The 14,794-nt window shown below is 51.3% G+C and overlaps 1 protein-coding gene across 1 annotated transcript; it reads right to left on the bottom strand.

Annotated features, from left to right (window-relative positions):
- Positions 1 to 9,899: 9,899 nt before the first annotated feature.
- Positions 9,900 to 11,398, bottom strand: LOC123411127 (very-long-chain 3-oxoacyl-CoA reductase 1-like). The gene is made up of 3 exons (XM_045104058.1): positions 10,933 to 11,398; positions 10,480 to 10,838; positions 9,900 to 10,371 (listed from the first exon to the last, which is right to left on the bottom strand). The coding sequence occupies exons 1-3, from the start codon at positions 11,264 to 11,266 to the stop codon at positions 10,042 to 10,044; spliced, it is 1,023 nt and encodes a 340-aa protein (XP_044959993.1). The 5' UTR covers positions 11,267 to 11,398; the 3' UTR covers positions 9,900 to 10,041.
- Between the last annotated feature and the right edge of the window lie 3,396 nt (positions 11,399 to 14,794).

The raw sequence follows: 14,794 nt of genomic DNA on the forward strand, positions 1-14,794 counted from the left end.
GAGTGTGTCTGACCCTCCCTTTGTGTCTCTTTGACAGAAGACATGTGAAATGGTATCGGCGTACAATGCTCTGAAGGCTGAGAAGATTCAACTTGCTGCGGACTTGGAGGTGGCTGTGAATGACCTGACTGGCGTGAAGAAGGCTCTCGGTGACCGAGAGAAATCTTTGGAGGAATCTCGGGAGACTAACAAGGCACTGCTAGCCGAGGTAGAAAAAATGAAGAGGGAGAGATCCGAATGGATGGGCCAGTTGAAGGTAATGAACACTCGGTGCAGAGCGCAGGAGAACTACGTCGGCGACTGGTTGAAGAAGATGGTCGCACTGCTTGGTGGTAAGTTCTTGTCGAGTGCTTTTTGACTTTGGAGTTCACTCCGCGCTTATTTTCTGCTTGTCTTTTCTTTGTAGATTTCTGTCGGGACGTTAAGGTCGAAACAGCCGAAATTGAACGGTCGCTTGTTCCGAATGTCCCACTCGGCGATGAAGCTAACCGGGACATGTTCCGAGTGCATTCTCGCCTTAACAGTGTGGGGCCTTTCATTTGTCGCCTGAGAAGAGTTGTCGGCCGAATCGACAAGGAGTTGTGGCCTGAAGATGACTCCCGGAACGAGATAGAGGGGTTGATGACTCGACTGGAGGACGTTCCAAGCAGAGTGCAGGCATGGAAGAAGTCTGCCGCTCGGTGTGGTGCGGATGTGGCGTTGTCTCTGGTCCGAGTGCACTGCAAGGAAGCCCGTGAAGACAAGCTGAAGACGTTGTAGGTCACCAACATCAAGAAGCTTCGATTTGAAGATTTCATGGAGACCTTCCTCGACACAGCCACTCGGATTGCAGATGGAATCGACCTCGACACCTTTGTGGAGCCTGCCAGTCCCGGCGACGCTTGATAAACTTTATGGTGAACGCACATTTACCTCGGTATGCCGAGAGGAGTCTGTATTCAACTTTGGCCACTACTGTTGGCCGGTACATTCGTGGTTCGGTGTGGATAAACTTGATTCACACCGAGCCGACTGATCGTAGAACCAATTTGAATTCGAATCGGATCTTTTGCTCTTCTTTCACTGAGTTTTTTTTTGACACGATTTTGGCTCGTGGTTTTTGTTTGGGCGTCTCTTGGTGAAGCCAATGGCAACCATGCAGAGCATGTAGTTGTCAGTTGTCTTCACATCCACATGAGCCTCAATGAGGGTCTGCTAAGCCTCCGAGTGTATCTCGAGTGCCCACTCGGAGGAAGCTTTTTACTTAGGTGACTCTGGTTCGCAGCTAAGTGTCCGAGTGTGACTCTGTTGTGCACTCGGAGCGAGTTGTTACTCATGTAGTTGCCAGTCGTCTTCACATCCACATGAGCCTCAATGAGGGTCTGCTAAGTCTCCGAGTGTATCTTGAATATTCATTCGGAGGAAGCTTTTTACTTAGGCGACTCTGAGTCGCAGCTAAGTCCCCGAGATGTGACTTTTGGTGCACACTCGGAGCGAGTTTTTACTTAGGCGACTCTGGGCCGCAGCTAAGTCTCCGAGTGTGACTTTTAGTGCACACTCGGAGCGAGTGTGTACTTAGGCGACTCTGGGTCGCCGCTAAGTCTCCGAGTGTGACTTTTCGTGCACGCTCGGAGCGAGTTGTTACTTAGGCGACTCTGGGTCGCAGCTAAGTCTCCGAGTGTGACTTTTAGTGCACACTCGGAGCGAGTTTTTACTTAGGTGACTCTGGGTCGCAGCTAAGTCCCCGAGTGTGACTTTTAGTGCACACTCGGAGCGAGTTTGTACTTAGGCGACTCTGGGTCGCAGCTAAGTCTCCGAGTGTGACTTTTTATGCACACTCGGAGCGAGTTGTTTACTTAGGCGACTCTGGGTCGCAGCTAAGTCCCCGAGTGTGACTTTTAGTGCACACTCGGAGCGAGTTTGTACTTAGGCGACTCTGGGTCGCAGCTAAGTCTCCGAGTGTGACTTTTGGTGCACACTCGGAGCGAGTTATTTACTTAGGCGACTCTGGGTTGCACCTAAGTCTTCGAGTGTGACTTTTAGTGCACACTCGGAGCGAGTTTGTACTTAGGCGACTCTGGGTCGCAGCTAAGTCTCCGAGTGTGACTTTTCGCGCACACTTGGAGCGAGTTTGTACTTAGGCGACTCTGGGTCGCAGCTAAGTCCCCGAGTGTGACTTTTAGTGCACACTCGGAGCGAGTTGTTTACTTAGGCGACTCTGGGTCACAGCTAAGTCTCCGAGTGTGACTTTTGGTGCACACTCGAAGCGAGTTTGTACTTAGGCGACTCTGGGTCACAGCTAAGTCTCCGAGTGTGACTTTTGGTGCACACTCGGAGCGAGTTTGTACTTAGGCGACTCTGGGTCGCAGCTAAGTCTCCGAGTGTGACTTTTGGTGCACACTCGAAGCAAGTTTGTACTTAGGCGACTCTGGGTCGCAGCTAAGTCTCCGAGTGTGACTTTTCTTGCACACTCGGAGCGAGTTGTTACTTAGGCGACTCTGGGTCGCATCTAAGTCCCCGAGTGTGACTTTTAGTGCACACTCGGAGCGATTTTTTACTTAGGCGACTCTGGGTCGCAGCTAAGTCCCCGAGTGTGACTTTTAGTGCACACTCGGAGCGAGTTTGTACTTAGGCGACTCTGGGTCGCAGCTAAGTCTCCGAGTGTGACTTATCGTGCGCACTCAGAGCGAGTTGTTACTTAGGCGACTCTGGGTCGCAGCTAAGTCCTCAAGTATGACTTTTGGTGCACACTCGGAGCGAGTTTGTACTTCGGCGACTCTGGGTCGCAGCTAAGTCTCCGAGTGTGACTTTTCGTGCGCACTCGGAGCGAGTTGTTACTTAGGCGACTCTGGCTCGCAGCTAAGTCCCCGAGTGTGACTTTTGGTGCACACTCGGAGCGAGTTTGTACTTAGGCGACTCTGGGTCGCAGCTAAGTCTGCGAGTGTGACTTTTCGTGCGCACTCGGAGCGAGTTGTTACTTAGGCGACTCTGGGTCGCAGCTAAGTCCCCGAGTGTGAATTTTAGTGCACACTCGGAGTTAGTTTTTTAGACCGGAGTCTGCAAACGCGGAAGAATTTTGAATCAGCAAGAAATCAATCTCCTTTGTATTACTTCGATGATACTTGTTCTTTACATTGTCTCCGTCGGCGGTTATGTGTAGAAGCACTTCAGTAGATCTTCATTCCATACTCGCGGCTCGTCCGTTTCCCTGTCGAGGTTGTAGAGTCGATATTCTCCATTGTTCAGCACCTTAGAAATGATGAACGGTCCTTCCCAGGCGGGAGCCAACTTGTGTGGTCTCTGTTGATCCACTCGGAGCACCAGGTCGCCTGCTTTGAACGTGCGGCCCCTGACGTGCCATGCATGAAATCGCTGTAGATCTTGTTGATAAATTGTTGAACGGATCAGTGCCATCTCGCGCTCCTCTTCTAAAATGTCCACTCCGTCTTGCCTGGCTTGCTCTGCTTCGGCTTCGGAGAAGAGTTCGACTCGTGGAGAGTTGTGAAGCAAGTCACTCGGAAGGACTGCCTCTGCTCCATAAACGAGGAAAAATGGGGATCGCCCTGTCGATCTATTCGGAGTTGTGCGGAGGCCCCACAGCACCGAAGGCAGCTCGGTGACCCATGCGCTGGCGGCATGTCCAACTTCTCGCAGGAGTCGAGGCTTCAACCCTTGAAGAATAAGTCCATACGCCCGCTCTGCTTGCCCGTTTGTTTGGGGGTGCACCACGGATGCAAAATCCGCTCGGATACCTTGGCCTGCGCAAAAAACTTTGAACCTGACCGAGTCAAAGTTTGTGCCATTGTCGGTGATTATGCTGTGCGGAACCCCGTATCTGGCGATGATGTCTCTAATAAATTTGATGGTCGTAAGGGCATCAAGCTTCTTGATAGGCTTGGCTTCAATCCACTTGGTAAACTTGTCGACTGCTACCAGCAGATGAGTGAATCCTCCTTGGCCTGTTCTGAATGGTCCGACTGTATCTAATCCCCACACGACGAATGGCCAAGCAACAGGAATTGTCTTCAGCGCAGACGTTGGCTTGTGGGACTTGTTTGAATAGAACTAACAACCTTCGCAACGGTCGACCATATCTTTTGCCATTTCATTCGCCTGCAACCAGAAGAAACCAGCTCTGAATGCTTTGGCGACGATTGCCCTTGAGGAGGCATGATGGCCGCAGGTTCCTGAGTGAATTTCTTCCAAGATTAACTGCCCCTCCTCAGGAGAGATACACCGCTGAAGGACGCGTGAAACACTTTCCCTGTATAACTGGTCATCAATGACGGTGAAGGACTTCGACCTGCAAACGATCTACCTAGCTTGGACTTCGTCTTCTGGTAACTCTTGCCTCATGATGTACGCAATGATCGGCACAGTCCATTCGGGAATGACAGCTAGAATCTCCATGATCAAATCAACCACAGCGGGGACCTCGACTTCAGTCTGATCTGTTGAGCTCTTCGGTTGTACTGGTTCCTATGTAAAAGGATCTTCTTTTACCGAGGGGAGGTGTAGGTGCTCGAGGCAGACATCACTCGGGACCGGTCTCCGAGTGGATCCAAGTTTTGCCAATTCGTCTCCTGCTTGGTTTTTCAGTCGGGGAACATGGTGAAGTTCCAGACCTTCGAACTTCTTCTCGAGCTTCTTTATTGCGTTGCAGTATGCAGTCATGGTGGGGTTCCTTACATCCCATTCCTTCATTACTTGGTTAACCACTAGATCTGAGTCGCCATAGACCATCAGGCGACGGACGCCGAGTGTGATGGCCATGCGCAACCCGTAAAGGAGAGCTTCGTACTCTGCTTCGTTGTTGGAAGAATCAAAATGGATCTGCAACGCATACTTGAGTTTATCACCTTTTGGGGATATGAGCACTACGCCGGCGCCGGAGCCATTCAACATCTTGGACCCATCGAAGAACATGGTCCAATGAGCCGAGTAGATGTGAGTCGGTTGCTGTTGTTCTACCCATTCTCCTATGAAGTCAGCAAGAGCTTGAGACTTTATAGCTTTCTTGGCTTCGAACTTGATGTCGCAGTATAGCATCTCCATTGCCCACTTTGCCACTCGGCCTGATGCGTCCCGATTGTGGAGAATTTCCGACAACGGAGCATCAGATATGACAGATACCGAGTGGTCTTGGAAATAATGAGCCACCTTCTTTGCAGTCATGTAGATCCCATAAATAAGCTTCTGATAATGGGGATACCTCTGCTTGGAAGGAGTCAGGACTTCGGAAACATAATATACTGGCCGCTGAACCTTGTACGCTTTGCCTTCTTCTTCGCGTTCGACTGTCAGAACGGTGCTGACGACTTGATTTGTAGCCGTGATGTACAGAAGAAGGGGTTCTTTACTGAGCGGGGCAGTAACAACCGGCTGGGTGGAAAGCAGGGCTCTGAGGTCGTCGAATGCGATTTGGGCTTCATCTGTCCACTCGAAGGTATCTGACTTCTTCATGAGTCGGTACAGAGGTAACGCCTTCTCGCCGAGTCGAGCGATAAACCTGCTCAAAGCCGCTAGGCAACCTGTTAGCTTTCGAACATCATGTACTCTTACCGGCCGCTCCATTCGAACAATGGTCCCGATCTTTTCGGGGTTGACATCGATCCCTCGTTCGGAAACGAAGAAACCGAGTAACTTCCGCTGGGAACGCCGAATGAACACTTGGCTGGGTTGAGCTTGATATCGTACCTACGTAGGTTGGCGAATGTTTCTGCCAAGTCAGTCAGCAGGTCGGAACCTTTGCGTGACTTGACTACGATATCATCCATATATGCCTCCACATTTTGACCGATCTGGTCTAGGAGGCATTTTTGGATCATTCGCATAAAAGTTATTCCTGCATTCTTCAAACCGAATGGCATAGTGATGTAACAGAAACACCTGAATGGGGTGATGAAGGCTGTTTTTAATTCATGTGGACCATACAGACGGATCTGATGATAGCCCGAATAGGCATCAAGGAAGCATAAGCGCTCGCAGCCCGCAGTCGAATCAACGATTTGATCAATGCGGGGGAGTGGGAAGTGGTCTTTCGGACAGACCTTATTAAGATGCTTGAAATCGATGCACATACGAAGAAACTTGTCCTTCTTGGGCACCATGACAACATTAGTGAGCCACTCGGAGTGGTGTACCTCGCGAATGAAGTTGGCTGCCAAGAGTTTAGCTATCTCCTCTCCGATTGCTTTCCTCTTGTGCGCGGCGGACCGATGCACGCATTCTCGGACGGGCCGAGCGGCAGGATCCACATGCAGTCGGTGCTCAGCCAACTCCCTGGGTACACCTGGCATGTCAGCAGGCTTCCATGCAAAAATGTCCCAGTTCTCACGGAGGAATTGGATGAGCTTGGCTTCCTATTTTCGATCAAGGGTGGTGGAGATGTTTGTCGGGGCGGCGGTGTCGTCCGTCGGGTGGATGCTGACTTTCTTCGTGTCTCCCGCCGACTGGAATGCGGACTCGAAAGCTGGCTTCTTTGAATGCATCAGGTCAGCGGGGTCGGCGGTCTTCTTGTACTCATCCAGCTCGAGTATAACCATCTGATGGTCAGCAATTCTCGACCCCTGCTGCAGACACTCCTCGGCCCGCAGCCGATTGACTGTGATAGTAATCACACCTTAGGGACCGGGCATCTTCAGCTTCAAATAGACGTAACATGGACGGGCCATGAGACGCGCATATGCCGGACGACCCAGAATCGCATGGTATGCACTCTGGAAGTCTACCACCTCAAATGTTAACTTCTCTTTACGGAAGTTCTTGTCAGAGCCGAAAACGACATCCAACGCAATCTGGCCGAGTGATCTGGCCTTTCTTCCCGGCACGACGCCGTGGAACTGCATACTGCTCTCGCTAAGTCTGGACATCGGAATGCCCATTCCCTTGAGAGTGTCGGCGTACATGATATTCAAGCGGCTGCCGCCTTCCATGAGGACTTTGCGCGGCCTAACTCCTTCGACCACCGGGTCGACGACCAGCGCTTGCCTCCCTCGGGTGGGTACATGTGCTGGGTGGTCTGACTAATCAAAGGTGATTGCAGTCTGTGACCACTTGAGGAACGTGGGAGTGGATGGGGTTGCCATGTTTACCTCCGTGTTGACAAGCTTTAGTCGACTTTTGCTTTCCACGTCAGCAAAAATCATCAACGTTGCATGGACTTGGGGGAACGGATCCTCCTTGTCCTCATCATCCTGCTCGGTGTCCTTCTCACTCGGCTGTCCTTCACTGAATCCTTGGATCAGGAGGCAACACTGCCGAGTGGTATGCTTCGGCAATATGACATTGCCTTCTTCATCCGTCTTCATTGTGGATTGGACATGGTTGATCCAGGATGGAATTCCCCGACTGCCTCTTCTTGGGGGTGTACTGTGCTTTCCCCTTGCCTTTGAACTTGGCATTTGTGACGGCTGTTGCCTCTGCCTGCGGAGTGGATTGAGCTTTCTGCTTCTGCTTCCGATTGTTGTTCCCATCTCCATCGGCGACTGACTTATGATTGCCGCTACGTATGCGGTCCTCCTCTTCGCCATTTGCATAGCGCGCGGCTATCTTCATCATCTTGCTCATGGAGATGTCGCTTGTCCGACCAAACTTCAAGTACAGATCTCTGTACCGAACGCCTGCCTTGAAGGCGCAGACTCCTTGGTGCTCTGTGACGTTCTCCACCATGTGGTAGAGGGTCATCCAGCGCTGGATGAAATCGCGTATGGCTCGTTTTGCTTCTGGACACAGTGCTGAAGCTCCACGAGACCAGCAGGGCGTTTGCACGTTCCCTCGAAGGTTCTGATGAAGACTCGGGACAAATCTGCCTAGTTGTAGATGCTTGATGGGGCTAACTGGTTCAGCCAAGCTCGCGCCGAACCGTCGAGCATCAGTGGGAGATGTTTCATGGCGACATGGTCATCTCCGCCACAGATCTGGACCGCCACTCTGTAGTCGTCCAACCAAGTTTCTGGTTTGGACTCTCCTGTGAATTTGCTGATTCCCGTCGCCAATCGGAAGTTGGGAGGGATGTCAGCTGAGCGCATGGCCCGACTGAAGCACTCGGGGCCAGAAACAACGGTCCTGCTTCCACTCGGACGGTCTCTATCGTGACCATCACGGTGGGCTCAACTTCTGCCGACCTTCTTCTAGGTGATGTACCCTCTTGCATCGGGTCTTGGATCATGCGCGCCACCGCCCGAACGACGGTCATCGTAATGCCGGGGCCGGTAAGGCCCACTCCGCGGAGGAGTACGCGAACGGCGACGATCTTCGGGATGAGACCGAATGGGAAGCGGATTTCGACTCGGGTCCCTGGAACGGCTGCCCCCTCTGCGTCGCTGGTGAGAGTCGGGACTGAAAACCGACCGATGCGTGTTCGCTTGAACAGAACTGTTGTGGGTCCTGTTGTGCGACTGGGAGACCGCCGAATTTTGCTGTTGCGCCGTATGCAACAAGGCACGGATCTGCTCGATTCCTCTACCAGCCTCTGAATCAGTCGGCTAGAGAGAATCGGCTATCCTGGCGGCTGCAGCCAAGTTGAGGATGGGTGTGCGGAACACCTCGACGTTGCTCTGGCGAGTGCGTCGACTGGAAGAACGATGGTGTTGACGACGAGCGCCGGATGATTCTTCGAACTCACGCTCGTTCCGACCAGTCCCGAGGGGACTTTCGTGGGAATCGGCCATGAGTACTTCGGCTGCAGGCCCGCGACCCGGATACTCGGAAGGTAGCTCAGTCGGAACTGACTCCAAGCACTGGGATGGCGGCGGGACCACCACCGATTCGAGCACCACCACTTGAGAGGACGCGTTTTGTCGCGCTATGGCGTGTCGCACCCAACGCTGGAGCCGCAGACGACGGGATCGCTTGTTGCGGCGCGCGACGGGGGCGAAGATCGACACCGGGGTCGATTGCTGGAGAAGAAGAACGACGCAGGAACTGGCACGAAAGTGCGTAGCCCCGCGACTCGGAAGCGCCTCGACGTCGATGGGCGCATCCCGAAGCCATGCCGAATCGTCGGCGATGAAGGAGAGTGCGCCGAAGAGAATCTCATGACCCATGCACAGATCTCCGCCAGATGACATGATGAAAAGAGGAAATCGCAAACTCGCCGGAAGTGGCTTAGACGCCTGCCCCAAGGTGGGCGCCAACTGTCGTGGGTATAAGTCTGACAGTAGAAGTATGGGGTACGAAAGTATATGGGCAGAGCCTCAGCTACGGCGAGGATGTATGAGTTCAGGCCCCTCTACGGTGGAGGTAAAAGCCCTACGTCTCAGTGCTCTTGGGAGCTTTGTGTCGAGTGTATTGTGGATTACAGCAAGTGCCAACCCTTGCACCAGTGGGGAAGGGCGGCTTATATAGAGTGCGCTGCCCTTCATAATGGTCCGGTAGACAGGGGTGGAATAGTGACGAGTAAATGTTTACGTTACAAGTAACGTATGCTTTAAATGCTAATAATGGTGTATGAAAACGTATGACCGTTGTCCTCCTAGGAGGTTACGATGTAAAGAGTGAATTCCAGTCGGTATGTTAGATATGCTCCGAGTGGATCGTCACCGACTGAATGATGGGGGCGTCCTAAGTTCAGTCGGAACTGTCTAAGGGTCTTGTCTTCTATGAAGGGTAGTCCTTGGATAGGACCTATAGGGCAGACCTATGACCCTAGCCTAGGACTATAACCCCATCACAAAGAGCTACTCGACACATCTGGGCTGTAATTTTTTTTGCGGAAATTCACACCGAAGCGGTCAATGGCACACAGCATAAACCATCAACTACCGTCGTCACTCGTTAGCATCACGCAAACTATGAGAGAAGTTCTTCAATAGCGACGTCTCAAACAACGCCACATCCCGCATGCAATACAACACTTATTTAACATTTTGCGTGACTAACAGCTGCACAGAAAACATATGAAGTAAGTTCGCACAAGATGCACAGAAAACACATGTAGTTTTTTGATTGGATTAAGGGGGTGGGCGAGGATTGTTGGAAGGTCTCATATAACCACCTTATGCACAGAAAACATATGCTGCCCGTGTGTTTAGCATTTTGCCGCGAACTCCGAACCACCTTTTACTCCGAGCGAACACCAACACCACCCTTGTCCTGGATAGGAACACGAGAGTGCCCCTGGGACTGGGATTTTCTCCATGGCTTCACCCTCCGCAAGATGGCTCTCTGCCCCCGGTTCTTCTCCAGGCGGAACGCGTCATTGACGAAGTCCGGGAAGAGGCCGGCGTACCACCCCTGAAATCGGTGGGCGACGTTGGGCACACACAGCCTGCCGTGCCCGATCCAGCGCACCGCCGCGTACGCGTACGCGTCCGGGGTCAGCACGAACTGCAGGATTAAGTTGGCCTTCACGGCGCTCGACACCATGTTCGTCTCCACCAGGAACGGGACCTGCAGACACGAGTGCACGACACGATCAAAGGGGAGCCTGATGACACGGCACAGCGACGCCAATGTCGTGACGCGATGGATGCGGCCGCGCCCACCGAATACACGTACCTGACATTGCACATCGATGCCTGAGCTACCGTACTCCACGGCGAGGCTCCTGGAGAACTCGGCGACGTACCGTTTGGTGGCAGCGTAGACGGAGTAGAGCGGGAAGGAGGGGAGAACCGACGCAGACCCCGAGCCCAGGTTCACGACGGCTCCCCTGCCCCGTCGCACCATTCCCGGAAGCACCGCCGCCGTCACCTCCGTCAGCGCCAGCACGTTCACCCGTATCATCCTTGCCCACGCCTCCACGTCCGCCTCGTGCAGGTACATCGCGCCCGGCTTCGCCACCCCGGCGTTGTTCACCAGCAACCCTACGTCCAGCCCCGCCACCGCCTCCCGGAGCCGCCGCATCGCCTCATCGCCTGCCAAAGATCGACCGACACGACATGACAGGACCGATCAGTGACCAGAAGGATACGCACGCACGCTGTACCGCTCGTATTTAGTTCTTCACACCTTGCGCGGCGGAGACGAGGGAGAAATCGAACAGCACAGTCTTGGTCTGCACGGCGTGAGCCCCGGAGATCGTCTCAGAGATGTCCCGGAGCTTGGCAGGGTCACGGCCGACGAGGACGAGGTTGAGGCCACGCCGCGCGAGCTCCAGGGACATGGAGCGCCCGATGCCTGACGTCGGGCCGGTGACGACGGCCCACGCGCCGTACCTGTGCCGGAGATCCTTGGGCCGGCGCAGGCAGAGCGCGAGGCTGGCTAGGAGGCGGATGCTGACGGCGGAAACATGGAGGGCACCGAGCAATGCCAGCGAGAAGAAGAACCATACGGACGCAGCCATGCCGCAACTCGTTTTGCTCCTGCTACTCTGCGTGCGCTCGTATTTATGCGGCGCGGACGGCGGGATGATAAACGGATAACCAGTACAAAGGGACGCCACGTACGGCTCAACATTCCCTAAAGCCCATGCTCGTGTTATTTGGCACGGCGCGCCGGCCATCCTCCAACAGCTTGCTTTGTGTTGTCCTTACTCATTGACATCTGAAAGCAACACCGACGGTGATAACAGCTTGTGAGGAGCAGCCGTAAGAGCGAAAGCACAGTAATGCTCAACCTACCTGAGGTTACTTATTATGGGCATGTTTGGCAGCCGTAAGAACTAGGCCTGGCCGAAAAAAAATATGCAGATAATTAACATCCACATGTTGTTTGGTTGTCTGCATTGTTTGTAGGCTGCATAGGATGTAATAAAAGGCATGATGTTTGGTTGTCTCCTTGTATACACGCAAACGTAAGGCAAGTTGTTTGGTTGCATGCAACGATTGTTGCTGATAACTTCTTCAACGTGGTAGTAAGGTTACCAGCACCCATCGACGTCAAAGATAACACACACAACATAAACAAATCAACTCAAGATAGTAGCAAGCAGTTTAAGTGCCACACATAAACAAATCCGTTCGAAAGGAAAGGAGCACGATATTAAACTAAAGCAACTAGATCATAGAGGGATGTCCTAGACGTTCACGGCGAAGCGTCGTCCTGTCTCCCGCACTTCGTCGCCACTTCAATGTCGTCGTCATTGAATACAATGACCTTGAGCGTGTGGGAGGTCAGCAACTTTAAGGACGCCATGTAGTCGATCTTGATCCGATGGATGGCGGAGAAGGTGGCCCAACCTTGATCGAGGGTGACCGTTCGTTCAATAGCCGGACAGTAACCCTCCATGAGCATATGGTGTCCACCTCGAGCTTGAACTCCGGCGGCACGGGAGGGAAGTGCTTCGTTAAGTCGAGGGGGCATTGGTATGGCCTCCAGCTGCGGGGTCACATTATCACCTTGCAGAAGTGAGTTGGCCCACCCTCCTCATGATAGTGGTCGTAGTTATGGCCCTTGCCGCTGGGAGGCTACTTCGGCATGTCACCTCTGAGAGCGGCACCAAGTCATTGCCCTTGTCCTGCTCCATTGGTGGCACCACCTCCTTGCCCTAATTCTCCATGTCGATCTGCATTATGAAGAGCACAAAGTTCAAAGGTTGATCGTCATTAAAACATATCGTCGAGAGCCCCTTTAATTACCCAGTTGGACGTCACCACTTACCCGACCCTCTCCGTATCTCACTCTTTATCCTACCCACCGTCCTAAACTCCAACAGCAACTCAAACCTCATCCCCAACCCCTTCTCTTGGGGAATTTCATGGAGGGATTTTTATCTAGGGTGCTCGTGTGGTGACCGCACCAAGTTCGAGAACACAATGAAAGTATGCTCAAACTTCAGCAGCATGAAAGATCTTCACAAGGAGTCAAACGTTGTGGTGAAGATGACAACGCCGGAGGAGTTGAAGACACTGATTCCTGGCCCATCGAAGCGCTCTAAGTAGTCAACGTACTACGTTGGGCTATGAATCAGGCCGACTCCGACGATGCTTGACAGAGGGCAAAGTGGGCCAAGTACAGAGAGTACCGGCGTCATCATGACCATCATGCCGCAGTGTACTTCACCACAAGGACTCTAGGGCCGCTAGAGGAGGAACAAGAAATGATGGCGCTGGGTGTGAAAGAAGAAGATGCGGTGGACATGGTTGTAAGGGCGCTACAGCCAGGACACCGAAGTATGTCAATCGAGTTGAACTCCAGCAAAGAAGAAGAGATGATGGTGCAGGTCGAGGAGAAGAACAATGCCAAGATCACCCGCCACTCCAATCGCCTCCAGGGTCGCCGTGGATAAGATCTAGGACTATTGTGTAAGATTAACCACCAATTTCATTCCTCTTGCACTAAATTAGAATCGGGAACGACAAATAACGCTAAAGCGGATCGAACCTAAACGCGGATTGAATGCGAAATAGTACGTGAGAAGGGGAAAAGGTGCTTACCGCCATTGTCGATCTGTTGTTGAACGTTGCCGCGATCATCGGTAAGAGTGGGAAGAAGAAAGAGGGGAGAGAGAGCGTTGAGGGAAGGCAAGGGTAATAACTGTCGGTGCTTCAGGAAGCAACGCGACTTCTTGAGCGTGCAACCCCCGTCGCCCAAATGCATCGTCCCAGCATGGCTCTGAAGAAACTGCGGATTTAGCCGTAATAAGGCTTTAAACTTTATGTGATGCAGGCCCAACAGTGTTCATAGGTAACCAAACAACCGAGTTTCTTTTTGCATGGGTCTTGTTGAACCTAATACGGCCAACCAAACACGCCCTATGTGTTTTAAGGAATATGCAAGGTCGATCAACAAAATTAGAGAAAGGAGCACGAGACGGTTCGACCCTTTTGAAATTGGGAGGGGGTGAAGTTAATTAGTTAGGAAAGCCCTACGTAGATGTAGGATTATCGAACAAAAAATGAATAATTCTACCAACGAAAATCTTACATCTACTAACAAAACAATCTCTCCACCCCTCAATTTCGGGGGTGCGCCCGTCCTCCCCTTATCTCCACTCATATATATCCACCTGGCTTATTACGTTAATTCTGTAGGAACTATTTTTCTTGATCTAACATTGCCCTTCTACTGGTGTCATACCTAGCGGCATGATGTGCCTTGGTGAGACACAGTCAAATAACACAACATGTAATAAGAAAGAAAGAAAAAAGGCTGAAGAAAATGCATGGCTCTCGATGTAAAATTTATAAATATAACAACATCTGAGAGTTAACCAAGTTCCAGCCATGTAGCAGACGGTTTTACAATACACGACCATATAGGGCAAGTTATTTTGTACTTTATTTGAAGTTGTGGAAATAAGCAGGACCTCCTACTTGTCGCTCGCACGCACAGCCATGTTGGACCGACCCATCAACCCACAGATAGTTTCGTTTCCTGTCGCGCGAAACAAAAAATTCTGAAAAACAACAGCGCTCCGGAATTGAACGTGTGACCTCATGATTAAAAAACGAATCGAACCCGTGACCTCATGATTAAAGAATACTGAGTACCGTGGAGATTTTGGAAACATCTCTTGAAAATTGCAAGTAATGTTGAATTCGTGAACAAATTTTAACTAGCGGACACGTTTTGAATTTCTGAACATTTTTTACGAAACTTGAACACCTTTTGAAAGTCTGAGCAGAATTTTTTTGAAAACACAAGAACATTTCTTTAAAAAACAAAACATTTTTTGTAAATCCAGAAGATTCTTTCAAATTTTTGAATAAAATTATAAACTCATGAACATTTTTCGAATTATGAAAAAAAATCAAACCATAAACATTTTACGAATTTCTAACAAAATTTGAAAATATTAAATATAAAAAAACTAAACAAAAATATAAAATTGTGAAACTTTTTGGAATCTGCGAATTTTTTTTGAATCCGCGAACATTTTTTTATTTTATGAAAATGAACAAATGCTAAATTTCCGGATCAATTTTTGTAA

This window comes from Hordeum vulgare, chromosome 7H (genome assembly GCF_904849725.1).
Source record: "Hordeum vulgare subsp. vulgare chromosome 7H, MorexV3_pseudomolecules_assembly, whole genome shotgun sequence".
Classification (NCBI taxonomy): Eukaryota; Viridiplantae; Streptophyta; class Magnoliopsida; order Poales; family Poaceae; genus Hordeum; species Hordeum vulgare.

Coding starts and splice junctions, on each gene's coding strand:
- LOC123411127 (XM_045104058.1), bottom strand. CDS start 11,266: ATGGCTGCGTCCGTATGGTTCTTCTTCTCGCTGGCATTGCTCGGTGCC. Junction 10,839..10,932: donor CCTCGTCTCCGCCGCGCAAG/GTGTGAAGAACT, acceptor GATCTTTGGCAG/GCGATGAGGCGATGCGGCGG. Junction 10,372..10,479: donor GCATCGATGTGCAATGTCAG/GTACGTGTATTC, acceptor TCGTGTCTGCAG/GTCCCGTTCCTGGTGGAGAC.